At 57.2% G+C, this 25,630-nt stretch overlaps 9 protein-coding genes across 9 annotated transcripts; 4 read left to right on the plus strand and 5 right to left on the minus strand.

Moving 5' to 3' along the window:
- Window positions 1-758: 758 nt before the first annotated feature.
- Window positions 759-4,125, minus strand: SPSK_00676 (uncharacterized protein; the record flags this gene model as incomplete). Its single annotated transcript, XM_016727626.1, has 3 exons — window positions 759-2,783; window positions 2,857-4,027; window positions 4,094-4,125. 3 exons carry the CDS (start codon window positions 4,123-4,125, stop codon window positions 759-761), a joined length of 3,228 nt encoding a protein of 1,075 aa, XP_016584346.1.
- Window positions 4,126-4,919: 794 nt separating this feature from the next.
- On the minus strand, window positions 4,920-7,393 carry SPSK_00705 (dolichyl-diphosphooligosaccharide--protein glucosylltransferase; the record flags this gene model as incomplete). Its single annotated transcript, XM_016727654.1, has 3 exons — window positions 4,920-7,009; window positions 7,147-7,170; window positions 7,249-7,393. The coding sequence occupies 3 exons, from the start codon at window positions 7,391-7,393 to the stop codon at window positions 4,920-4,922; spliced, it is 2,259 nt and encodes a 752-aa protein (XP_016584347.1).
- A 1,204-nt stretch (window positions 7,394-8,597) lies between these two features.
- On the minus strand, window positions 8,598-10,759 carry SPSK_00723 (dynein intermediate chain, cytosolic; the record flags this gene model as incomplete). The annotated part of the gene is made up of 2 exons (XM_016727671.1): window positions 8,598-10,586; window positions 10,646-10,759. The coding sequence occupies 2 exons, from the start codon at window positions 10,757-10,759 to the stop codon at window positions 8,598-8,600; spliced, it is 2,103 nt and encodes a 700-aa protein (XP_016584348.1).
- A 1,101-nt stretch (window positions 10,760-11,860) lies between these two features.
- SPSK_00909 (mitochondrial ATPase, f0 complex, subunit e) lies at window positions 11,861-12,456 on the plus strand (the record flags this gene model as incomplete). The annotated part of the gene is made up of 3 exons (XM_016727851.1): window positions 11,861-11,884; window positions 12,115-12,307; window positions 12,383-12,456. The coding sequence occupies 3 exons, from the start codon at window positions 11,861-11,863 to the stop codon at window positions 12,454-12,456; spliced, it is 291 nt and encodes a 96-aa protein (XP_016584349.1).
- Window positions 12,457-13,933: 1,477 nt separating this feature from the next.
- SPSK_00946 (uncharacterized protein) lies at window positions 13,934-14,239 on the plus strand (the record flags this gene model as incomplete). Its single annotated transcript, XM_016727887.1, has 1 exon — window positions 13,934-14,239. One exon carries the CDS (start codon window positions 13,934-13,936, stop codon window positions 14,237-14,239), a length of 306 nt encoding a protein of 101 aa, XP_016584350.1.
- Window positions 14,240-14,869: 630 nt separating this feature from the next.
- On the plus strand, window positions 14,870-16,273 carry SPSK_10339 (protein phosphatase; the record flags this gene model as incomplete). Its single annotated transcript, XM_016736798.1, has 2 exons — window positions 14,870-16,142; window positions 16,215-16,273. The coding sequence occupies 2 exons, from the start codon at window positions 14,870-14,872 to the stop codon at window positions 16,271-16,273; spliced, it is 1,332 nt and encodes a 443-aa protein (XP_016584351.1).
- Window positions 16,274-16,647: 374 nt separating this feature from the next.
- SPSK_00699 (solute symporter family transporter) lies at window positions 16,648-19,214 on the minus strand (the record flags this gene model as incomplete). Its single annotated transcript, XM_016727648.1, has 4 exons — window positions 16,648-17,940; window positions 18,021-18,416; window positions 18,544-18,626; window positions 18,761-19,214. The coding sequence occupies 4 exons, from the start codon at window positions 19,212-19,214 to the stop codon at window positions 16,648-16,650; spliced, it is 2,226 nt and encodes a 741-aa protein (XP_016584352.1).
- Window positions 19,215-20,986: 1,772 nt separating this feature from the next.
- On the plus strand, window positions 20,987-22,955 carry SPSK_10337 (amidase; the record flags this gene model as incomplete). Its single annotated transcript, XM_016736796.1, has 4 exons — window positions 20,987-21,268; window positions 21,371-22,538; window positions 22,624-22,758; window positions 22,831-22,955. 4 exons carry the CDS (start codon window positions 20,987-20,989, stop codon window positions 22,953-22,955), a joined length of 1,710 nt encoding a protein of 569 aa, XP_016584353.1.
- A 175-nt stretch (window positions 22,956-23,130) lies between these two features.
- Window positions 23,131-25,535, minus strand: SPSK_00709 (uncharacterized protein; the record flags this gene model as incomplete). Its single annotated transcript, XM_016727658.1, has 2 exons — window positions 23,131-24,213; window positions 24,273-25,535. The coding sequence occupies 2 exons, from the start codon at window positions 25,533-25,535 to the stop codon at window positions 23,131-23,133; spliced, it is 2,346 nt and encodes a 781-aa protein (XP_016584354.1).
- Window positions 25,536-25,630: the final 95 nt, after the last annotated feature.

Here is a 25,630-nt window from a genome sequence, read left to right on the forward strand (position 1 = left end):
AGACGAGCATTTTGAGCCTTCAGACATGGATGGGAGAGAGAAAAGGTGACAAATCATCCTACTTTATGGGACATGGACATCAACGATACATACTGAAATATACATTTTCCATTGTCCATTATTGCCACCGGCGAGTAAATGAGAATGAGTACAAGTTTTTTTTAGTTTTTTTTCATTAATTATAGTATACTAAAATGGCACGATAAAGACAAACCTTGCAAACCTCGCCAAACAACTCCAACCTCCACATAATCATATTATTTCACACGCAAGAGCCACATCATTCGGACGTAACAACGGCAGCCTCTACCCATCCTAGCTGGCTACATTTTTCCAGCAAAAGCAACAAGCAACACTTGCAACACAATGAACGCATACTTCCTCAACAATCGAATACCAGCAGTTGACAAATGGACAAATACCTCATCCTTCGCTCCACTTGGAGGCCAATTATCTGGCAGGGATCGTCGGCGGGCTCAACGTATACCCTTAATGACACGAACACAGAACGGATAAAAAGGAGAAGAAAAGATGAAAAAGGTCAACATACGACAACGAATAATAAAGTGGGAGTGATGTCAAGAAGGGACAAGATGTGCGGAAGATACAGAGTAGATTACCAGGTAAAGATCACTGTAGCTTGCAGGCAAAATATGGCATGTGACGATGACCGAAAGACAACACATATTGTCACATTAAACGGCGCAATAGGACAGTATATCGACAATAAATCAAGGACTGAAAATTGAAGCTCAATATCAGAAGACACGATATGCAAACTCAGTAGACTGTCTGAATCGTTCGGATCGAGGCACTGCATATGTTAGCTCGATGCCCTCCAAGGACGGCCTCTTGGACAAAACGTACCGGCATCGAAGAGGAGGCCGTGCTCTGCGTGCCTCCGCGCCGTGCGAGTCATCGGGGTTCGAAATCACCTCACAATCGACCAATCGCTGCGTTGTGCTGACAAACGACCGCGTTCCAGGCTTCCCAAGTCTGCTGCTGGCCACACTGGCTGCATCGTCGTCGGTTCCCGCGTACTCCTCGACCTCAAACGTTGACGGCTTGCGGACGCGACGCGGCGGCCGCCTGCGGACGACAAGTGATATTTCATGGTTGCTATTCGGCGCGGTTTCGTTCTCTTTCCCACAGAGACCGCCGGTCTGGGACCCCCAGCCACGATCGTGTCTGGATTCGTTGGCCTCTCCGTAGCCGGCGTCTGGCGGCGACCAACGGTTCGTCACGTCCGAAAACAAGTCGAAATTGTAATCTGGAACAATTGGATCGTTTTCGAAGCTGTTGTAGTGGAATTCTGCAGCGCCCGTGTCGTCGAACTGGCCATCCTCCTCAGCTTCATCGCTAAAGGGGTCGGCGGTCTCCGTCTCACACCCATCGTCGTCCTTTCCCTGGAAGGAGCGGCGAGAGCCAACCTCTGAGAAGAGGTCGAAATTGTACGGCGGGATGCCTTCACCAAGCTGGCTGATTGGGTCCCCGTTCTGCTCATCATAGTTCACGCCAAGTGTGCTGGAGCGAGGTGACGGGAGCTCTTCAGTGGCATCAGACATGGCACGGTGAGCGGTCTTGAGGTTGCAACTGCCCGCCGACGGCTCTGCACCAGCATAGCCAGTGCTCCAGCCACCTTGGCCAACATTCGAGCACGACCCATAGGGGGCATCCTCAAACGGAGCAGGCGACTTGGGGATGGAGCGCTGAGGCTGGCTAGGTTGGGGCTGATAGAGTTCTTCGGACGCCATAGACGGACTGACCGTATGCACGCTGAATGTGCGAGGTACGCGTGTGCTTCCCGGGATTGGCATCAGCGGACTGTACGGCGTTGCGCCATACATGTCATGAGAGATCGGCTTCAGCGGCGACGAAAACGCATCCCTCGTCTTGCGTCCAGCCAGCGGGCTGGGCATTGTCTGGCGGTAGAACACGCTGCGGTCGGCTCCCGAGTCAAGATGATCACAGCATCGATGGCTATGAGGTGTGCACATAAAGTGTGGCTCCTGGTTCTCCATAGCCATTGTATGACGTTTTCTGTACTGCTCGAAATTGACATGGTCCGAAGCACAGCGACGAACCGACTTGATGGGACGTGAGGCGATCACAGCTGGGCGATAGGCTGGCGGGAACGATGCGAAGAAATTGGTCTTGTCGTCCGTGATACGGGAACCGGCGAGCAGATCATTGGCTTCTGTCTCGCTTCTCGACTGTGTCTCAAAGCGGACGTGATGCTGAGAAGGATTGCCATCGCTTGCCATTCGGTCACCGCCTCGAGGAGTAGTTTCGAACACTTCGCTGCGAGGAGGAGGAACTGACGGGCTGCTCTTAACCGTTTGGCAGTCGTCCGCTCTCACATATTCGTGCTCGCTTTTGCTGTATCGTGCCCGGGCTGCGCTGGACCGATAGTAGCTGGACGGTTTTTCGTCGTCAGAGTCAAGAACTGACTCTACTGTCGGCGGATGATACCCCCTTGTCTTTGTCAAGCTGCTGTTGGATGCAGTCTTGAGAGGCTGCTTGGTGGGGACTTTGGTTGACTCCCTTGATGGGGCCATTTCCACCGAAACTGGCTCAGCCTTTGGTTCCTGGGTATGGCTATGCTCATGACGCGAATCTTTGGGTGAAGAGCTTGAATTTGCAATGTGCGCGGCGTAAGGCTTCGGCAAAGACTGAATGGCCTCTTCCATTATGAAACTGATCGAGCCAACCGTGTGAGGCGCCTGTGCCCGATGGCTGGACTTCTTTTTTTCATGTATTTCTTGCATTTCCGGGCCGTTCTCCTGTAACGGTGATTGCAATTGTTAATACAAACCGTAAACTAGTTTTAAACACTGGAAGGGTGTGTGGCTGTACCTTGACTCGACCAAGAGGCTCAGTCTCGTCCGCAGATACAATGCGGTCGTCGTTGCACAAGTCTAACACCTCACGACATTTGAGACAGTAGTTGATAAGCTTCTTTTTGCCAGGACGGAAAGGATTCGAATCGTGGAACTTGCGAGACCGAATCCTGCCACAGCCGGTACAAAAGTGGTGTGCCAGTGCTTTCTTGTGTACAGACGACGAACGGCGGTGCCGTTGGCTCCGCTTGAGAGACGGCCGGCGACAATGAGACCGGCTTGGTGTGCTCGAGCGGCGAGACCGGTACCGGGTCTCAGTCTGAGAGGAGTCATACGACCGGTCCCGAGATTGGCGGCGGCTGTGCCGGTGAACAGGACCACATTCACGTCGGCCTCTGTCAGTGAAGCTTGAGCTGGACTGAGATGACAAAGGGCTGCGAGGCCGTCGTTTGGTACGCCCACTGCGGTTAGAGGTCTGCGACGAGAAGTTTTGTGAGGCGGCCGTGCTGCCACTGGGCGGAACAACGCTGTGCGCAGGCATGCTCATTGGCATCATCGGACTCGAAACACCCGCTTGTGGCCACAGATATACACTCGGGGGTGTGTATGTGTAGCATGGCGGTACAAATTGGGGCAGAGAAGGGATGGGTGGCGTCGATACGTGTGCCTGGTCCATGAAAGTTGGGTTGTTCTCCTTGCTGTCGACGGGCGGAGTTGTGGAAAGAGACTGTTGGGGTTGGAGAAGGTAGATCTGGGCTGGGATATTAGACAGAGCATAAGGTGCTCCCGCATGTGCAGGCCCGGTTGTCACGCCCGCGGAACTGTCGTATGGTGGAGCGGGCATGTTCTCCCAACCCGTGTTGTTGCGAATGTAGCTGGGTACGGAGGGTTTGAGAAAGACGTCATCGACCACAGGTACGTGAGGTGTCGACGACGAATCTGAGCTTGACCGTTCACGCCGGCTCCGCATGCCGAGCAGGCTCATCATCATGCCGGATGCACGATACGTATGGCCGCTACCGCTACCGTCACGACTCGAAGAGCCTCTGCGGGATGGAGTCGGCATGTTGGAAGACGAGCGAGGCGGATAGTACCGGTCGCGTGCACATTCTTCGTCGACAAGCGGTGAAATGATGCCTGGTCTCCGCCCACTGCTGAGTCGGCGGCTCGAACGGTCCTCGACAGCACTGTGGAAAGGCACAAATGTTAGACTGTGTTCTAGATATCAAGATAGGTAGAGAGCGAAGTCTTACTCGTGATGCCGTGAACGCTCGATGCGAGGCATTTCGAAAAATGCCCCTCGAAAGAGGAGCGGTCGTGGCGAAAGCAAAATATTCACAAGGGGGAGAAATGGGACGCGGCGACTAGATATACACACAGAATTGATATCTACACAACGTCAACGGTAAAGGGACCGGGAAAGGGATCGGCGAGAGAATGATTTTAGACGGGACGCAAAGAAAAAAACACGTATAAGGGGAAGACAAAAAAGCAGAGGAAGTGAAATCCACGGGTCCAAATAATGGGAAAGTGCGAGTGTGCAAAACCCGCGTTAATATTTGTGGCAAACAGAGAAGTCCCAAAGTCACAGAATAGGAAACGGCAACCTGTCTGTGATGGTCGCGACTTCCTTTTTTGGACATACTGGGCTGTTAGCTACTGACGGCAATTGCGCCCACAGAGCAACATGGCAGCAGTGTGCATACCGTCTAACGGCATATTGCCATAAGACGTTAACCCACAATGGGAGTAGTTCACACAATGCAAGCGAGGACAGCATGCAAAACAAACAAAAAGAAAAATCTGTATTGAAAGGTGGTGCGATAAATACGACAGACGCGGCGAGGCACATGGCCACAGCGTCTCTAATTTTCCTCCATAGACGGAGTCCTTGTTCTCCTTTATGTCTTTTATACAGAGAGGGCATGGAAAGCCTCCATCTACTGCCAGCAAGCACAATCGGTTTTTCCCCCGACTCCTTGCAAGGCAGAACAAAACAAATTCCAGTTCCCACATCCGGATGTCACCATCAAATGCGTTTTCTCGTCTCCTCGTCTCAACCACGCGCTCCTCCCACTTCTAGTCGATGCGCAGGACGCGGGCTCCCTTGCGCTTTGCCGACCTCTTCTTCTTGTGGCCCTGCTCAAAGGACGCAACGGCGCCGTGGTCCCGGCCCACGTTGTCGTAGTCCTTGACCTTGTAGATCCGGATGATCCAGTTCTCGCTGGTGTAGGCCTCCTCGAGGGTATTGAGCGTCGGGGCCTTCTCGGGCAGGCGCGAGCCACGGACGCGGTCCTGGGCCTGGCCCGGCGGGAACAGCGCCTGGTAGTTGTAGTAGGACATCTTGTACATCAGGCTGTTCTTCATGGTGTCGGTGGCCTCGTCGTCGACCCGGTACTCACCGCGCGCGGTGAAGAAATCCCGCTCCTTCACCTCGTCCGGCCAGATGCCCTCAGCAATGCGGACCATCCACAGGAACTTGTTAATATCGTCTCCCGAGTAACCCAGGAGACCGCCAAAGACAACCAGCACGTAATCGACCTCGTGCGCTTTCATGATCGGGTAGCTAACTTCCTCGCGCGAGCTCATGGCCTTGCCCACAGTCGCAATGTGTGTGTTGTTCCACGTGTTGTTGTCCACCAGCGTCGGCCGGTCCGCCATGCCGCCAATCTGGTAGCCGTAGTCCCACCAAGACATCACCTTGGCGTCCTTGGGCGTGTTCTGGCGCAGCCACTGGTAGGCCTCGCGGTAGTCGTCGATAATGTGCTGGCTGCCGTCGGGCAGTTTGCTAGCGAGCACGACGGACGGCGACGAGTACGCGTTGGACGTCACCCACGTACAGTGGGCCACAAACATGATCAGGTAAATGACAACGGCGCCCGTGACAAACGACTTGGACAGGAACGAATACACGCCGACGACGGGGCGGCTCATCGACTTGAGGCCACCCTTGGACGGCTTCTTGTCGGCATTCTCCTCGGCAGCAGCTACATCGGCCGGGCTGGGGCTCTTGGCGTTGAGGTAGCCATCGAGCAGCGAGGACACAGTGATGGCCGCGGCCACACAGACAACGGGCGTCAGCGTCAGCATCAGGCGGACCATGACACCGGCAAAGTAGCTGCCGAACAGGGCGTAGACGACGATGAAGACATGCTCGTCCGCCAGGGTCTGGAAGCAGAGGTACACGCCGGCGGGGAACAGCCAGATAAGGAAGTTGAGGTCGAAGAAGAAGGCGGGCCAGGCAGTGGGCTGGTGCTCGGAGACGGACGCAATGATGGGGATGTGGATCTTGGCGTAGCCGGTGTCCCACAGCGAGTAGAAACGGCCGCTCCAAGGGGCAATGACACCGGCCGTGGTCGCAATGACGAGGCCCAGGAGACCGATGGAGAAGACGCTAAAGGCCGAGAGCAGCAGGAACGTCTGGAACTGGCGGGTGGGGACGACGGAGCGCACGTAGTCGAGGAACGCCAGGAGCTGCAGGAAGCCGAAAATGCCGAGTGCGGGCATGTGCTCGCTGGTGCGGACGGGCAAAAAGCCGACAAAGGGAATCTGCATGCTCGCCAAGGTACCAAGGGCGTACCATGTGGTGTAGGCAACGTACAGGCGCGTGCTGTAGCGGCCCATGCAGATGAGGACGAAGGCGTGCAGCGGCAGCAGACAGGTAATGAAGGCGTAGCCACCCCACGAGGCCACCATGTATCCGTAGAAGAGGGCACAGAGGGCGCCCCAGAGCATGGAGCCGAGCTTGAGTGCCTTGATCCACAGGTAGAAGGTGAAGACCAGCAGGAATATGGCAATGGCCTCGTTGTCGTAGCTGCCAGCGACGGAGCGCGAGATGTAGCCGGGGGTGATGCCCATGAAGGCGGCGGCAAGGAGACCGGCGGAGGGCGACGTGGTCATCTCGCTGGTCAGCAGATAGGCCGAATAGGCGGTGAGGCCGGAGAAGGCGGGCGCCAGCATGACGCAGACGTTGCGGATGTCGACGGGGATGGTCAGGGCGCGGAGGGCGTGGTAGATGGCACCGCTGGTCACCATCAGGCCGGGGTACAGAGTGCCACCGGTGACACGGCCGAGCGGGTGCCACGTGCGGTCATCAAACCAGTCCCAGAAGCTGTAGAAGCCATTGGCGACAAGGTATTTCGTGGCGCGGAAGTTAAACCAAGGATCGACTGTAGGAAAGGGCACGAGTTAGCAGAGGAGGCTACGGATATACTGGGCAGACGGGGTCGAGGGAGGTCGAGGCCGATTGTGCATCAATGGAATCAATGGGAGGCAGATAACGAGTGGAATCGTCGATTGTACACACATTCGTGGATGATGCTCTCAAATCCTAGACACATAGACACATGTCGTTAGCAATTGGCGTTTCAGAGGCCGGCATCAAAGAGAGAAGCAGGCGTTCACTCACGGATCACAGAGAACAGGCGGCTGGACACGGAGGCGGCGGCAATGAGGAAGAGAATCACCACGCGCAGCACCGACCGCAGACTTCTGGTCTTGCCGGCATCGCCCAGAGGGCCAATCGGATTTGGCGTCGTCGATGTCGACGCCATTGTGGCCGATGGATTGGCGATGGGGGCAAGGAGGGGGAGAGATGCGACGAGGGAGGTCAATGGCAGGTCGTGAGGCCGATCATGGATGGTGAGAAAGAAAGAGGGGGCAACGAGAAAAGAAAAAGGGAAGAAAGCTTCAATAAAGGAAGGTAAGAAGAAGGCAGAAGGCACGGAAGGCACGACGACGAACTAGAACACGACGAGCAACGAAAATGAGAAGGTGCGGTCGTTGATGGATTGCCCCTGCCAAAACAGACGTTCCCTTTCTTGGTCGGGCCTTCGTGGAGAGGACAGCTGGAGCTTCCGCGTCGGCTTTGGTGTACTAAGGGGACAGGTGGCTTGGCGTCCCAGGAGGCTTTACAAGCGGCTGGCCTGATACAGCGCTATGATTGGCCAAATGAATGAAGCTTGACCCCACTAGCCGTTGTATGGGACACACAAGCGTACCGGCAGAATTCGAAAGCGGTGAGAGCCTCATCCAATACCTTACATCGCGTCTCTCATCATCTGCGGTTGGCCTCATCATGCAGACATGCAACACCAGGCAGCAGGCCGATTCTTTATATGGAAAGCCTTGTTTTGTTGTTGGCAGGCTCGCACAGACCATATTTGACGACTATATAAAGAGGCGGTGCCATGTTTTATCTCTCTCGTAGTCTTCCCTTTTGTCTCTTTTCTCCTCACCTTCTCTGAGTTTTTTGGCTCTGATCAAGTGTAGTATCTGTTCTTTTCAGTTTAACCGCTGAAAGGACCCGAACGGGGTCTTTTTCGTGTGTTTTCACGCAAATCTTTGGCAACTCGAGAAGAGCAGTCCGCTGGGCCTGTTCCATGACTGCTCTTCCCACTGTGTCCCTGGTATTTCACTGCTTCCAGGCGACGCGAACGTTTTGTCTTGTTGGCGAGACTGAGGGCTCTTAATCTTAATACCTTTTCATTACAGTCTTGGGCTTGTCTCGAGACGTGAAGAAGAGGCAACAACAAACAATAAAACAACACTGTCAGAACGGGTATTGTAGATTGTAAACGACAAGAGGTATTTTGGCATGTACACGAAAGAGAACAAATGAAATGTACGAGTCAGAATGCTCGCCAAAGTGAACGCTGCCTGTTCAATCTAGGTCACCAGACTTTGTTCTCATATGAGAAGAAGATACGATATCATTCGTACGCGACGACCCTCCGTTCACCTCCACCCACCTACCACTTACAACGCCACCGGGCCGTTGGCGTTCTGCGCTTCCAGCTTGTTGACCAGCTTCTTGACACTGGTCCACTCCTCGCTGCGCAGACCCTCCTTGCCGCCCAGATCCGGGCCCACCTCAAACACCGTCAGCGTTCCGGCAATGCCGCCCGTAGCCAGGCGCTTGCCGTCGCTCTTGTCCCAGGCCACCTTGTTCAGGCTGTTGGCCAGCATCGACCGGCCGTCCTTGCGCTGGCTCGGGCTGATCCGCGCCACCGGCTCTTCCGTCTCCACCGTAATGTCCCACAGCTCCAGCCAGCCGGCACCGTCCACCAGACTGAACACACCGGGCTTGACGGGCGACCAGGCTGCGTCGTAGACGACATCTTCGCGCACAAAGTCCATCAGAGGCACCGCCGTGCCCTCCGCTGCCGCACCGGCGCCGCCCACACCGCCACCGCCCACAATCGTGCTCGTGGCCGCCGGCGCGCGGACCTTCCACAGCTTCGCCGACCAGTCCAGGCTCGACGACAGCACGAGGTCGCCGAGGTCGACGGGGCCACGGGCCGGGTGGAAGTCGACCGACAGCACAGGCGCCGCATGGCCGCGGTAGCGAACGCGCGCGTCGACGCCGGCCTTGGCCCCCGCGCGGTCGTAGCGATGGCACGGGTAGATGGTGCCCTCCTCGGAGCCGACCAAGAAGAAGGTCGGGTCGGCGTGGGGGAAGGCCAGGCACGTGGGGGCCAGGTCGTCGACCTTGCACGGCGGCGGCACGGTGAGGGACAAGAACTCTTGCGGCTGCGCGAGCATGTTCTCGGCCCAGCCGCAGACCACGCCGTCGGTACTGCAGCTGATGATGTTGTTGGCGTTCTGGGTGCCGACGATGTCGAGGGCATACACGGGGTGTGTGTGGCCGGAGCCGGTAAGGGGTGTCTTCTGCACGGGCGACGAGCGCGCGCGTGTGTCCCACACAAGCACCTGTCCGCTGTAGGCGCCGCCAAAGATGAGGTTCGGGTTGAAGGGCGAGAAGCGGGCCGTCAGGATGTCGGACTGGGCGTGGAACACAAACTCGGGGCGGTCGTGCAGGTTGAGGCTCCAGACCTGGACGACGCCGTCGGGCTCGTGCGGTGCCGTCGGGTTCTTCGTGTAGGAGGCGAGGAGGAGGTCGGGGAACTTGGGCGAGAAGTCGATGGACGTGATCATGCGCTTCCGCGACCACTTTTCGTCGTAAAACTGGCGGATCTCCTTCACCTTCCGCCGGCCGCGTCCGCCCACGTTGCCCTGCTCGTCCTCGTCCTCGTTGTCGTACGCCTGCAGCGTGTAGTCGGTCAAGATGTCGTATTCCAAGTCGAGCGCCTTTTCGATGACCTTGGTCGACTTCTCCAAGAAGTCGACAAACTCGGAATTGGACGTGACGGCCTTGAGCTCCTCGTTGGACAGAACGCGTGCCGGGTAGTTTGTCGACAGAGTGGCTGTCTGTGCGGACTGCTGGCCAGCCAACTGCTCCTTTGCCGCCTGCAGCTCGTCCTCCACCTCTTGCCGAATGTTCTTGCGCAGCTCCTCTTCCCGTTCGCGTTCTCGCCGGCTCAGCTTCTTATTCGGTGTGGCCGGCGTCGGCTCCTCGCCGTCCGAATCGTAGAGGGTGCGGTTGACGACAGGTGCTGTTGGCAGCAGATCGTCGGTGGTCTGGACGCCTTTGCTGTACGAAAAGACTTCCTTGACGGGGGACGGAGGGCATTCGTAGATGGTCGTGAGCGAGACGGTAGACAGGACCTGCGGCTGTGATGGCCCCGTGCTGCTGACTTGCGTGATGCCGGCCGCTGCGTATTCGGACGTCTCGTTGCTCAGCTCGCCCGCACTCAAAACACTATTCGGCCGGCTTCCCTTGTGCGCCGGCGACGCTGCACCGCCGGTTGTCGTCGAGCCCGGCCGGCTCTCGCCCACCAGGCTGTTGATGAGAGACTCTATCTCTCGGCGGTTGTCGGCGCGCCCGGGCGTTGGTGCAATCAGTTGCTGCCTGGTTAGCCAGCCGTCACCCAGCAGTATACGGGCCGAGACTCGTTGTAACATACATCGGGTCCTATGCTCTGCCGTGATGCAGACGCCTGTGTTCTCAGCTCCCGCTGCTTCTTCAGCTCGGCGAGCTTCGCCCTCTTCGCCAGGATCTCATCGCGCCTTTGCTGCATGGCTATCTCGTGTGTCGGTGTGCCGATCCTGCCCGCGTCTGCCGCATGCTCGTGGCAATATGGCCTGTTGACTTTCCCAGCGTCGTGTCGTCGAGTGGCTTGTGTTCGGTGTGTGCCTGATGCGCGACTGTGGCAAAACAAGGTCAAAATCGTCAAAAGGCGTCGTCAGGGGTTCGTCAATATAACAATGTTTGAGGCCGAAATATCAGGCTGGAGATCAAAATGCCAACCAGCAAATGAAAGCCCAGTAAGTATCAGGTTCGTGCTTCCAGGTCAACCAGTTGTCCAGTTGCACACGCTCAGTATTGGTGGTGGTGTGTGGTGCCGGTAGTTGTCGTTGTTTTGTTAGCTTTGCTGCGTTTTGTCTGCCTTTCGTGCCCCTGGACCATGCGCGTCGTTCGCGACACCGCTAGCAATTTACTGATGCGGTCCTTGCCCCCAAGAATAGGTGGAGCTTGCTGCAGGAGAGCTGTTGACAGTTTGAACTGGTGCGGACAGTAGCGTGCCATACACGTGATTCGCTCTCAGGCAGTGGATCTCTCCACTGGAACGAGGCAACTACAGTAGAGCTACAGGGGAAGGCCAGATCGCATCGGGCCTGTATTTCGTACATTCGTAGATGCTAAGGGATAAAGGTACCCACACACCCCTTGTTCCATGAAGAGTGACTTTGCCGTCGCAATTACAAGAGCCATGCAGGCCCAGCCCGAGCCGCGAGATTTCCCGACCAACTCAGTAGGCTCCTTGTTTCTTCCGTTAGCAGCTAGTAAGGCAGTCGGTGGTCTACGGCTTGCTCCTGCAAGCTAATGTGAGTGAAATTTCCAACGCGCGCTCATCCGCGACCGACAGGGACAGCCGGGCCTAAAAGCAAAGAGCGAGAAAAAAAAATCGCCAATTGGCACAATTGAACCACACAACGACGCATCCCAGCACTCTTCTTCTCCAACCTCGTCATCTCACACCACTTTCGCGATCTCGCGCCCACGTTCTCTTCATCCCGATACGCACCCACGGCCAGTCCATCTGTTCGACGACTTTTCCAATACCGTCTCCCATCGCCCGTTTTCCTCCCCTTCTCTCGCCCTCTTCACAGCCGCAGCAATGTCTTCCAACGCAGGTGTTAATGTACGTTTGCAATTCGCCCCCCGTTCCCGCCGAGGACGACACCGATACGGTATTCCGGATGGACGATGGCTTCCAGTTGATGGGGATTCCGTTGTTGCGCGATGCATCAAACGACTGGCGCGCTCCGGAAGCTGTGCCTCGGAAACTCTGTCCGGATTCTGATCGCGAGTCTGATCGCCACCTCGAAGAAGCCGAATTGAATGCTGACATTGCCTTCTTCTCTCTTGCAGGTCCTCCGGTACTCGGCCCTTGGCCTCGGTGTCTTGTACGGCTTCTACCATCAACGCACAATCAACTCCTCAGACAAGGCGGCCGCCGCGAAGCGGGCATACGAGCACAAGCAGAGCCTGATCAACCAGGCCAAGGCGGAGTACACCAAGCTCCGCTCCCCGGCACCCGCAGCATCGGCGACGTCCAGCGGTCGTAAGTGTTCGGACGGGAGGGAAACAACAGAGACTTGCCGGGCCGGACGCAGCATCGCTAACACGCCTAATCCAGTGAACCAAGACCCGATGGACCCCAAGTTCGACCTCGAGGCCTACTTCGAGGCTCTGATGAAGGAGAAGCCATAAACAGGACGAGGATGGGGCTGCGCGCGAGATTGAAGAACTTTGTCGAGGTCACGCAGCGCACAAAGTCAGCCGTATGCGCTCTGTGTGATGCCCGGCTTCTGTAGGTATATGGCATAATATGTTGAAGGGGCTCGAAAAGAGACGGGTGCGGATAGATGATGGGATGATGCTGGGGGCGGTGGACTGCATATGTTTTTCCTTTTCTTGTTTGTTTCTTTTTTTTGCAAAAACCTCCTTCTTTGCTCTTTGCCCTTGCCCGGTCGTCAAACTTTTCACTTTTCCCTTTGTTTTCATCTTGGCGGCTCGGGCAATGGGAGAGAGAAAGAAATGCATCCTGGCTTTGGCATTGGATTATGGGATGACGGCTGGATCCCGGGCGGACGATAACGAGTGGCCTCGACGTTCGACTTTCACTTTCGGCAAGCGCATTCGACGTTCGATGCTCGATAAGCCGTCTTTGATCTGCAATCTCCTCCTCTCGGCTCTCGATATCGATCTCAACTGCTAAACCATGACCACCTCGTCTCGGACTGACCTCCAAGCGACGGCAAGGCAAGGCAAACTCTGCCCGCTTCCTCGACGACGGGACGACAGCATATAAACGAGCATCAGCATAGACTTCCTTCCTAGCCTCGACTTGCACTGTATATGTGTACAATATCAAATTTAGACGGACAGATGGTATAGCCTTGGTGTATCGTGATAGCTTGGTGGCGTGATGTGAAGTATAGAGAACGAATCGTACGAAGCAGTCCGTGGTAAACCCTGGTTGGGGACAGACGGAAACTAATTGGGGACAGAGAAAATAGATGGGACGAGCGAATGTGTTGCCAGCCATGTCGAATAGACCCTGAGAGGAGAGACGTGTTCATCAACTTCGCTTCATACCTTAGACTGAGTATGTGCCGTTTTCCAGACATACTACCCCAGGTCTGACAAGGGCCTTGCCGCTTCATGGGTGACTCAGTATATAAAGTCGATCAATAGCGTCGCGTGAACTATCGCAGCTGCCTGTTTCCCAACTTCCAACTTAGCTGCAATTCCCTCTGCCTCAGTAACAGGCCTCGTCTTGACTCTTCACTAGATAGTGTCATCAGAGTTGTATCTTGGTCTGGTCCAGCCAACCTCATCCCCGACGCTTGGCCACGGGTTAACAGACGTATTGCAGTTAACTTCGGAGGCCGATTCTAGTTTTGTTGGAACGCGCGGCGGCCCTTGCTCACGGTTGAGTCGCTCCCTTGACACTATTTCCCCGTAGGACTCGTAAAGCTGGCGCACGGAGTCAGACAAGCGCGACTTTGGTAGATGACTGCCAAGCACAGATGTTGGGAATAGTCACGTCTACGGAGTATGAAGAAAACCAGCCACAGTGGACAACTGGGGGAAAGAAGTGTCGGGTTGCGCCTGCCTGGCGAGGAACAGCCGATAGATGCCAGATACAGCCTTGGCCACCCATTTTCAAGAAGGTGCCCCAGAAATGTACGCCAATGACGAGCGGCCGGCGCTTCGCGCCTTCCCAACCCACAACCCACCCACACCATCCACCGAAATCGCGCCGATTGCTGGAATCGTCTGCTGCATACAACGTCCACTCTATGTCGCGAACAGCCCCGTCGGGGAAGCAGGGGCATTGAAACGCTGCGGCTCAAGTCATAATTCGTACAAAGAGGACTTTGTCGCGCCTCGAATGGGAATTCTTGCAATTACAAGCAGTTTACAGCACCTTTACAGCACCGATAGACCTTGTGAAGCCGAGACTTCCACGCGGAGTGTCGCAACGTAACAGCTAGCTGCAAGCCGCTAGTCGCCACTGCCTTTTACGGACATCAGAGGCCGTGCCTGCCGCCTCTGAGTTCCCCATTCGAGCCAGTGAGGTCACATAGAAGCACATAGTGGCATTATCTGGGCAGCGCCTTCCCATAGTTTTCACATGTGGCATTTGTGATTACTCTGTGCGACATACTCCTGCCTATTTTGCCTTATACGCCGTTCCTGCCATTTCAGCTCCCTTGTCTCTCCTGAATTCTCGCATTTCCCTTCGTCGCGCAATTTGTCATTTTGGATTTCTTCTTCCTCTCTCTCTATTTCTTCGGTTTCAAGCCCGTCGACACCCTTACGTCCCCCCCGGGCAATCGCCATCTATGCTATCAGAGTACGACGCCCGCAACCGTTTCTGACCAATACAAGCTCCTCACTACGTACTGCACACCAAAGGGTCACAGAGCTGGCCTTGAGCGCCCTAGTCCGCCTTTCGGTCTCCAAGTCACAGCTCAAAGTTCACAGCTCACTGCTCGTCATACTCGATCCCTTCGTCTTTTTGCCCTCCTGCGTTTGCAACTATTTCGTCTGAAAGGCCTGCTGCATCGTTGCTTACTAGCTCGGCCTCGACGCCGTGGACGTTACTGCTGTTGGAATGAGGAGGCTACCTCTGCGCCTCCGCACTTCTCCCTCCTCGCGATTTCCGCCGCTCCGTCCTGCACCGTCTGGGTCGTCGAGACCCGTCCTGTCAGGACAATGTCTTTCTCTCGGCGGTAGCAGCAGTGGAGGCCACCCTCGCGTCCGCTGCATGCATGGTTCTCCTCACATGTCGTTCCCTGTCATCACTGAGCGCCCCTCGGCCTCGGGCTCCACCGATGCTCCAACCATGTTCGACGCTACCAACCACAACGACATTGACCACCACGGATCACCCGCACGACGCCGATGTGACTCTCACACAACTTCTTCCTCGCTACATCCCCTCCCCAAGCTTCCTTTCCACTTTGACACAGGCGTGGGACTTTTCGCCAAGCGTATACCCCGGCCGTTTCCTCCGCCCTTTTTGTCGCCGCCATCGGGCTCTTTCTCCGATCCACTGAGTACCCACGACCGAAGTCGAGACCGCCGAGAACTGGTTGACGGCCATCTGATAGGTGGCTGCACCAACGGCGACGATGCGGTGTATGCGGGCGAGTATTTTGTGGCGGCCAACGACGGTGTCGGCGCCTGGTCCATGCGGCCTCGGGGGCACGCCGGACTGTGGTCGCGGCTCGTCGTGCACTTTTGGGCCAATGCTGTGAGCGAGAGTGTGGCGGCGGGGTCTATTACCGCACCAGAGCCGATCAAGTACCTGCAACGCGCATATGAACAGACGATCGAAGCAACACGGGCACCCAACGACTGGCAGGGAACGACGACAGCCGCAGGCGCGCTTCTGTCATACCGGCAAATCGAGGCAGCCGACGACCGGGCCGCATACACGGACGAGAACGAACCGGTGCTCTACGTGACGAACCTGGGCGACTCCCAAATCATGGTGGTGCGGCCGGCCGAGGGCAAGATCGTTTTCAAGACGACGGAACAGTGGCACTGGTTCGACTGCCCGCGGCAGTTGGGCACGAACAGTCCGGACACCCCGCGCGACAACGCCGTTGTTGACGTGGTGCCGATCAATGTGGGAGACATTGTCCTTGCCATGTCGGACGGCCTCATCGACAATCTCTGGTCACACGAGATTGTGGAGCAAGTCAGCAAGAGCGTAGCCGCGTGGCAGGCCAAGGACAAGACTCCAGCAGATCTGCACCGGGGCATGATGACGGCAGTTGCAGAGGAGCTGGTCGAGGCCGCCCGGGTGATTGCGGTAGATCCGTTCGCCGAGAGTCCTTTTATGGAGCATGCCATCGAAGAGGGCCTGGCAAGCGAAGGAGGTTAGTAAAACCCGCCGCTTATGTGGACGCCTATGTTCAAGCCACAATGCCACAATACTAACTGCTGCTCAGGGAAGCTTGACGACATCAGCGTCGTTGCTGCGCTGTGTCGTCGCAGCGATGCTACGTGAGACATGGGCAGGAATTTTACTGATACGAACGGAAGAAACAGTCATGATCATCAGCGTCTTATTATTGTTCTCATCTTTTCGTCTACGAGTTTACGTTTTTTTTTTTGGGCATAAACAGAGGTTCTGAGGGCGAAAGCCCGCGGCGTTTCTTGTCAGGCGTTCTTCTCTTTTGCTTCTTTGGATATTTTTGTCTCATACTTATACTCTGCGACCTCTTGGTCTGTAGACCAAGAAGATGTTGGACCCTCTAGTTCTAGGATATTGGACCCTTGTACCATGCTCTTCTAATTTCTAGAAATCTGAACCCCCAGTTTTCTCACACAAACCACGCGTTGTGCAATAGCCAAGCCATTTGTCAAGCAACGTCACTGGCATCATGTCCGCCGCGATTTCATGTCGTCGATGAACATGCCGAACATGCCGAACAAGTCCTTCCAGCTTTCTGCTACCGGCCAAACGATGCATGCGATAGCACTAAAGAAGACCCAAGTCATACTGATGGCGACCCATCCCGTCAACGCAGCTTTGGTAAAGATGAAGCCAGTGCCGTAAAAGGCAAACGGAAACAACACCATGGCAAAGACGAAGAAAACGGCACAGCACCAGATGGCCAGACGGCGCACCTTGTGGTACAGATCAAGGTCGAGGGGCTCAATGTGGTTGGCTGTAAGAAAGTCGACAATTTCGTTGCCTGTGGCCTCCGGGACCGAACCCGCCGGCGCCACGGTCGCCGCTTGCGTCGCCGCCTGCGGCGTCTGTTGGACAATCACGCCCGTGGTTGCATCTGCGTCCGTCGGGGTCACCACAGCGTACGTCTCCTCCTTGCTGCCTGCGCCACCTTTGTCGCCCTTCTCGCCCTCCTCGACCTTCTCACCCAGAGCCATCTCCGCGCGCGCCTCGGCGTCGTCTGTGACGACCTGACCCTGAAGCGAGGCAACACCACAAATCTTCTCCAAACGGGCCACGTGCGCCGGGTCGCTGGAGGTGTACTTGTACGGGAAAAGGTACGAGAACGCGACAGCAACAACCGCACCGGTGCCGCAAGTTGTGGCACTCCCCGCGACGCTGTTAGTGAGGTCGCCCGTAGTGATCACGCTGATCGAGCCGTCCCGCAGGTAGGTGGTGACCAGCCACGTCATGATGCCGAGCGGCATGGCGATGAGCGGCGCGCCAATGGCGGCAGGCGTCGACATGCGCGAGGGCCATAATAAAATCAGGCCGAGAGGAATACCGCCGCCGCCAATCATGCAGCCGCCCTGGGTCAGAATCCAGGTGATGTTGATGCCGCTGGCGTTGAGGCCGCAGCAAAAGGTAGCGAGGACGAGCGAATAGGCGATGATGCTGGTGTGGGCCTGGACGACCAGCTGGGACGAGGTGGCGCCCTTGTTCACGTACAGCTTATAGACATCAAACGTCCAGAGCGAGGACACGGCGATCAGCTCGGCCGACGTGGCCGAGGTGATGGCCATGAAGAGCAGCAGGAGCATGAGCGCCGCGCCGTTCTTGCCCATCAGCGCAATGGCCGTGGCCGGCGCGCTGAAGCCGCCGTTTACCTGGGCGGCATTGAGGGCATTGGGATACGTAGGGAAACGCGGCGAACTGGTCATGGCGACGCATCCGAGGCCCATGGCCGTCGCAAAGCCGTACGGGATGCCATACCAAGCAAGCTGGAGATGAAAAAGGTGTCAGGTTAGTTCAATTTTCCAAGGCAACAAAGTCATTACTGGACAGAGGCAGCATAACATACACCACCAAACAGATACGCCTTGACGCTCGTCTCCGGCTTCGAGGCAATCGCACGCTGCCAGTACGCCTGGTCGAGCCAGACAGTGGAGAAACCGCCGAGAAAGATGAGCGCCGCAAAGGTCAAGCCACCCTTGGACTGGAACGTCAGCCACGAGCCGTCCCTGTTGTTGGGCAGAGGCGTGGCCTCCGCGGCGGCCGTGAGAAGGTCATGGAGGCGGCTGGGGCTGCCGACATATTCATCGGTCGTATACAAGGCGAACGCGAAGATGAAGATGGCGACAAACAGGATGACCGTGTGGATATAGTCGGCAACGAACGTGCTCCGCAGGCCACCCTGGATGACATACGCGGCTACGGCAAGGGGGATCTGGAGTTGAGGTTGCAGTCGTTTAGCCGGCTAGAATGTGAACAGTTTGAGAGAGAGAACATGGGCGCGGTTCGCGGGTCGAGCCGCGGAGAAATCAATACTGTGGGGAAGTTGAGGGGGTGGGTGAGAAACAAGGTGCGCACTTGGAGACACTCACAATAAAGCAGGCCGCATAGACATTCACACCGGATAGGCCGGCCACGACTTGAGCACCACCCAACACAAGGGTGGCACCGACGACTGGAACCCGGAAATAAGTCAGCATGATTCATACAGCCTGTCACGCGCGGCACACCGACAGTTGTGGAGTGGCTCGTGCACCGGTACTATATTTACACACCCACACGCCAACGTGCATACGCCACACCACTTACACATATTAGTGGCCCAGCCAAAGACCAGATAGATGGCATGCGCCACGGGCCCGTGTCGTGCGAGCACAATCTCAGGAAAGGTGTGGGCGCCGGGCAGGTCGCGCTTGACCATGAGGGACAGCATCGAGAACAACAACACCTGCGATGTGCCCAGTGCAGCATACCACATGGGGCCGGAGATGCCATAGGCGTACGCAAACGTTGAGCTGGTCAGCAGCGTGGCAGACCACGTCCACGAACTGACGATACCAGCGACGATCAGGCCCGGCTTGACACTGCGGGACGCCGTGTTGAACTCCTCCGACTGCTTGCTCGAGAACTGGGAGTAACGGTTCTGGAACTGCGTTGTGGCGATCATGACGATTGTGAAGACGGCACCGATGCCCGCCAGGATGCCGTAGCCCACACCTGGACTCAGCACCTGCAGTTCCTTGCCAAACGTGGCACTCGACATGGTGGGAAATGAAATGCTGAATAGGAAACGGGAAAGGTAAGGTAGAAGAGGACTATAATTATGATGATGCTGCGTGTTCTGCGACGTCTAACAAAATCTCCAGTGGTTTCTTTATTTCATCCCCTGGACCAGATGCCTCGCGACCATTCTGTCTTATAGTTGGACAAGGAAGACATTCACAACAGGATAGTTCTCATCTACAAGATAAGGAATCGACCGAAAGACAAGGCCAAAGAGCATATCGATGCATCGGCAACTTCCCCGAGAAGCTGCCGCATTTCCGCTTTTCTCGTTTCGCCGCGCTCATGATAACGGATTGGTGGTCTCACGACCCCTCTCTTCACATTCGTTATCTCTGGCGAAACTAGGTCAGGGTGCGATGTGACGACACCGTCGCTGACTTCCATGTTGAAAGATATCAGATACCAACGTTCCAGGATCGCCACAGCTGCCGGCATCCTTGACACGCGTGCCCGGCCTCCCATGTGCAGCCCCACGCCGTACATCGGGGGGGAGGTGTCAACATTCCCGACTATCCCGGATGGTCTCTTCGGACCCCGACGTTGCAGTTTATGGCATCTTTCCTTATCTCTGATTTTGTTCGACATTAAAGGTCGACCGTTGACGAATGGGCCAATTGGGCAGCGACATGCGGGTATCTCTATGCGGCTAGCGGCTCGCTTGCGGGCCATAGCGTGGGGCCGCCAGGCAAACCTTAATGGGAGCTGTTACCGCTGTTGGAGAGCCATCGGTGAACTTGGTGCCTGGGGTTTGGCGCAGTTCGCATTGCCGCTGTTGAGATGTTCTTGAGCGAATTCTGCACATTTCTGAATGACGGTGCGGGCTGACACTGAAAGCATTGGCGCGGTTGGTCTCAGCCGCAACAAAATGCGCCTTATGGCAACTTGGGACAACCGAGAATTCAAAGCCAAGACCATGCACGGAAAGATGATGGCTGCGCGATGTAATACGGCGTGCCATTCTGCACAGAAAGGGGTCTCAACACCAAGTGCGGCAACACCTATTAGTCCGAATCGCAGAGGAAGCTGAAAAAAGAACAAAGGGGATCATAACGCGAGCTTAACGGCTATCCAGGCATATTTCGTATGTCTACAAAAAACAACACATTATTTTCGGAAACTTTCACTCGTTTGTTCTCAGCCTTGACTACTGTGAAACGGATGCAACGGCATTCGTCCTTATCTCGAGAACCCATTTATTTGCCGACGTCGCCAGCATCAAAGATAGTTCCGTCCTGTCACCAACACTTGCTCAACACTTACCCAACCTCCGACCCCTCATTCGAATATCGGACGCATCTTCGCGTATTCCTTACCCGCCGTCAGTGTCACCATCTCCTCCGCGGATCCCCTCTTTCCCAAGCTCTTCCAAGCTTGTTTATCCAGCTCTTATCTCGGAAGCCGATTTACATCCCGTAAGCGCCGAATCCCAGAAAATATGGACATGGAGGATCCCGCGACTGAATCGACGCCGGCCACACCCGCCATGAACACGTTGATAACGACTGCCATGAGCTCATCGACTGCAACCACCACCGCGGCGACTGCTGGAACGCTCCCCTCGTCGTCCACGTCGTCCTTGGCCTCGACCTTGGCCTCGCCGTCCAGCCCCGCGACAACCGCCAAGGATATAAAACAACGTTCCTCGTCTTCGAACGGAGTGCTTCCACCGCAGTTCCTCACACAACATTCGTCCTTCTTCACATCCACTTCAAACTGCTTTCTCTCCTGCTTCCTTTACTGTGACTCAACATGGGATCGATTGCACCTAGCTGGCAAGACAAGGCCGCTGCCAAGCGGCAAGCTGTCCTGGACCTGATCCCCGTCGCCTGGCGCCTGCCCCAGCCGCTGCCGGCGCCGAAGGATCAAAAGGACGTCACCGGCGCCTATGTGCAGCAGTTCCTCTCACCGCGCGAGGTTGAGTTGACCGAGGCCGACGTCACCCAGATTGTGTCCAACACCACCTCAGGCACCTGGACGGCCACCGAGGTCGTCACGGCCTTTTGCCACCGCGCCGCCATTGCCCATCAGCTGGTATATCCTCCCCTCTCCTTTCTTCTCTCTCTCTCTCTCTCTCTGAGTGTGTGTGCTTACAGTGGCCACCCCATACATCAACCCTTCTAACACAATGTCCAGACCAACTGCCTTCATGAAATCTTCTTCAGCCAGGCCATTGCCGAGGCCAAGCTGCTCGACGCCAAGTTTGCCGCCTCCGGTGGCGTGGCCTCGGGCCCGCTGCACGGTGTGCCCGTTAGCTTCAAGGACCAGTTCCACGTCCGCGGCGTAGAGACGACCATGGGCTACGTCGGGTGGATTGGAACATTTGAGGGCAAGAAGGGCACAGGGAAGGAAAAGGTCGTCGAGAGCGAGCTGGTGCGCGAGATCCGTGCGCTGGGTGGCGTGCCCTTTTGCAAGACCAGCCTGCCGCACACCGTCATGAGCGGCGTGACCTGGAACCACATTGTCGGCTTCACGCGCAACCCCAACAACCGCCTGATGACCTGCGGCGGCAGCTCGGGCGGCGAGGGCGCGCTCGTGGCCATGAAGGGCAGCCCCGTGGGGTTTGGCACGGACATTGGCGGCAGCATCCGCATCCCCTCGGCGTTTAATGGTCTGTACGGCATCCGCCCCTCGTTTGGCCGCCTGCCGTATGCCGGCGCCGCCAACAGCATGCCCGGTCAAAACTCCGTTCCGTCCGTCTGTGGCCCGCTGGCCGGCAGCGCCGCCACGCTCAAGCTCGTGCTCAAGTCGGTACTGGCCCAGCAGCCCTGGCTCTACGACCCGGCCATCGTCGAGCTGCCGTGGCGCGACAACCTGGCCGCGGCGTTGCCGGCGACGGCCGCCGAGCTGGGCCAGGTCCTCACGTTCGGCCTGTGGGAGGGCGACGACCAAGTGGCCCCGACGCCACCTGTCAAGCGGGCGTTTGCGACCGTGAAAGCGCTCATCGAGACACTGGGCCACCAGACGATCGAGTGGACACCGCCGTCGCACACGCGGGCGACGGAGCTGGCAATGCAAGCGTTCATTGCGGACGGCGGCATCGACATACACTACCACATAGGGCTCTCGGGCGAGCCTCTGCAGTGGCGGGTGGCGGAGTTGTACGGCACGGCGCCAAAGGCGCCCACGACGGCGGACCAGCTGTTTGACGGCAACTTGGAGCTGTTCCAGTACCGGCGCGACTACATGGACTACTGGAACAGCACGGCGGCGCTGACCAAGTCGGGTCGGCCGGTGGATGCGATCCTGGCGCCGGTGGCGCCCGGCGCAGCCGTTGAGCTGGACAACAAGAATTTCCACGTCGGTGAGTTAGGAAAGATGTTTCCTTGGTTTTTCCTATTTCGATTCCATCTCGTTCAGACAGTTAAGAATGACTAATCCTGCAGTAGGATACACGCCCTGGGTGAACACGCTCGACTACACAGCAGCCGTGTTCCCTGTGACCAGGGTCGATCCGGCGATTGACGTTGTGGAAAAGGACTACACGCCGCTCAACGACTTGGACAAGGCCATCCATGAAGAGTGTACGATCTGACCACCGATTCTCCAAAGACAATCAAACCCCCCCCATCCCCAACCAGAGCACGCACTAACAGACACAGACAACCCACAGGTCCAGGAGAACACGCCCGTTGGGCTTCAACTCGTCGGTCGGCGTTTCCAGGAGGAGAAGATTCTCGCTCTTGTCGAAATGCTCTCGACAGCCTTGGCTCAGTCGTAGGGATCATACACAAAAAGGGTATGTTGATGCCATATGAAAGGTATTGTAGTGTGTATAAGAATATTATTTGCTACGTTCTTTCTCGTCACCTCCACCGTTTGGGTATATATTGTTTTTCTCCTGTCCTCCTGTCCTCCTGCCCTCCTGCCCTCCTGTCCTCCGATCCGAGTCCGCCTCACACAAGAAGCAGCCGTGTGCCCAAATCGTTCATCGCCGTGACCCAGTCCACCGTCTCCTCCGTCTGGTTGGCCTGCGCCGCGCGCAGTTGCCAGCACCGCTCAATGATGGCCAGCGTCCACTGGGTCAGCACCAGCGGGTGATGGCCCTTTTTCGGCACCGGATACAGCGCGCGGATGCGTGGATATTCGGACTCGAGAGCGAGGCAGCCCGCGACGCAGTAGGGCCACGAGGGGATGTTGTTGTCGCAGTTGGCCCGCATAAACTCGAGGGCCTCGATGGTCTGGAGCACGGCGCGGCGGATCTCGGGCAGGTTCGGGTAAAAGCCGGACACGACAATGTGTAGAAACAAGAGGGTGGCATGGAGGAAGGCCGATGTGACCATGTAGGACCGTTCATCGCGCGTCAGCCGCGTCGGCCGACGCGCGCCGTCCGAGGTCGGCGACGACGATGCCAGCGGCGAACTGGCCGCCTCGGCCGACAACGCCAGGATGGCGGCCGCCGTCCCCGACGCGGCCATGTGCGCCAGTCCCTGGCTGATGCGCGCCTCGAGCACGTCGGCGCGGCGGGTCAGCTCGCGCAGGCTGAGCGTGCCGGCGCTGCGCTCGCGCTGCTTCCAGGCCTTGAGCACGGCCACGTCCAGCATCGTCGTCAAGACCCAGTCCTCGAGGCCGAACATGTCGCGGATCTTGGACTGGTTGCTGTGGAAAATGGCATGCGTGCGCTGAATCGACTCGACGGACCGAGGCGTCAGCTCGTGCCCGACGGCCGACGCAACAAAGCCGTATGTGTACTGCGTCAGGAAGAACTTGAACGCCGACAACTCACCGTCCGACAGGAACTCGACAGGGAAGAACGACTCGATGGAGTCGCCGTTGTTGTGGGCCGCGCTGCTGCTGCTGATGCCGCCGCCGCCGCTGTTGTCGGATGGCGTCGACATGGTCATGGACATGGACATGGGCGAGTCAGAGGCGATGCTGCTGCCATTGACCATGGTCAAGTCAACGGACGACAGCAACGCGGCCGCCGCGTCCAGATGCATGACCCAGTCGTTGACTTCGCCGTGCCGTGGGATCCAGAGCTGGTACGGGTCAGCGGGAGCACAACAATGTAGTTCATTTTTCTAGGGCAAAACCATACCTCGAATAAAATCAAGTGCATCACGCACGCCAGAGCCTCGACGGCCACGGCCATGCGGCTGGCGCCGGTCTGCTGGGACAGCTGCGCGAGATGGTTGCGCAGGTCGACGACGATTTCAATGTGCTGCATCTCCAGGTCATGGTTCGTGCGCTCGGGGATGTCGCTGAGCGGGCCCAGCACAAACTGCGCCTGGTCGCACGCGCTGATGCAGATGGCCGCTGCACACAGCGGCTTCGTGCGCAGAAACAGGCTCAGCAGCCAGCCGCGGCCCTTGTCGCCGGCCGAATAGGTGAAGAACGGACACAGCCGTGGGAAGACGTGGTCAAAGTAGTACATGAGATGCGACAGCTCCTTCTCGCTGTAGGGGAAGTCGGAGCCGGAGCGACCGGTCGGGCGGGGCACCGGAGGTGGAGGCGGAGGTGGAGGTGGAGGTGGCGACCGTGATCGGGGCCGCTGGTATGGCAGTGTTTTGGTGGGCTCCTGGATGGCAGGCAATGGTGTGTCCTCGTACTGGAGGAGACCGCAGAGATGTTGCGGAGGCAGCGGTTGGTGCTGCGGATGCGAGGTATAAGAGGATGGATGGGCAGTGTAGGACATGTGAGGCTCCATAGGCTCCGGGTGATTGCGGGTGTTGTGTGCAAAGGCATGCAGACCATGGCGGTCGGGATTGTTGTGACTGTCGTAATGATCGTGAAGGACGTGGGGGCCATGGGGGACATGCGGGTAGTTGCGTTGGGCGTCATTATTCGGCGGCGATTGGTCGTCCAGCTGCATATCGTGTTGGCCATCCGGTTGATGCAGTTGGTGTTGATGTTGATCTTGATCTCGATATGCATCGTGATCCAGATCTTGAAGTTGACCTTCGTGGGCAAGATGAGGCTGCTGCTGCTGTAGTTGCTGGTCTCGACTACTGCCGCCGCTGAGTGTCGTCGTCGTCAACGTCGCCGGGCTGTCGCTGCCCTCGCTCTTTATGCCTCCGGGCGACGCTGTCGACGTCGACGCAGTCATGGCCGGGATGGCCTCGTGGCCCGCGCTGCGCATGGCGCGGGCCCGTCGCCGCTGGCTGTAGCTCTCCTTGGCGCGCTGCTTCATGGTGCGCAGCATCTCCTTCTCCTCGTCGCCGCCGTCCATCCAGGCAGGCTTCGCGCCGTAGCCGTAGCATGTGATGGACCGCATGGCGCAGGCATCGCACGAGGGCTGGCCGTCATCGCACTTTTTCTTGCGCGCGCGGCAGGTCCAGCAGCCTGTTGTCTTTCGCGGCATGGCGTGTGGGCGTGTGAGTCTGTGTGTGTGTGTGAGTCTGTGTATGTGTAATGTGCGTGCGTGCGTTCGTCGCCGTTTTCGTCGTCGTCGATATC

The sequence above is a fragment of the Sporothrix schenckii genome (assembly GCF_000961545.1).
Source record: "Sporothrix schenckii 1099-18 chromosome Unknown Cont48, whole genome shotgun sequence".
Taxonomy (NCBI): domain Eukaryota; kingdom Fungi; phylum Ascomycota; class Sordariomycetes; order Ophiostomatales; family Ophiostomataceae; genus Sporothrix; species Sporothrix schenckii.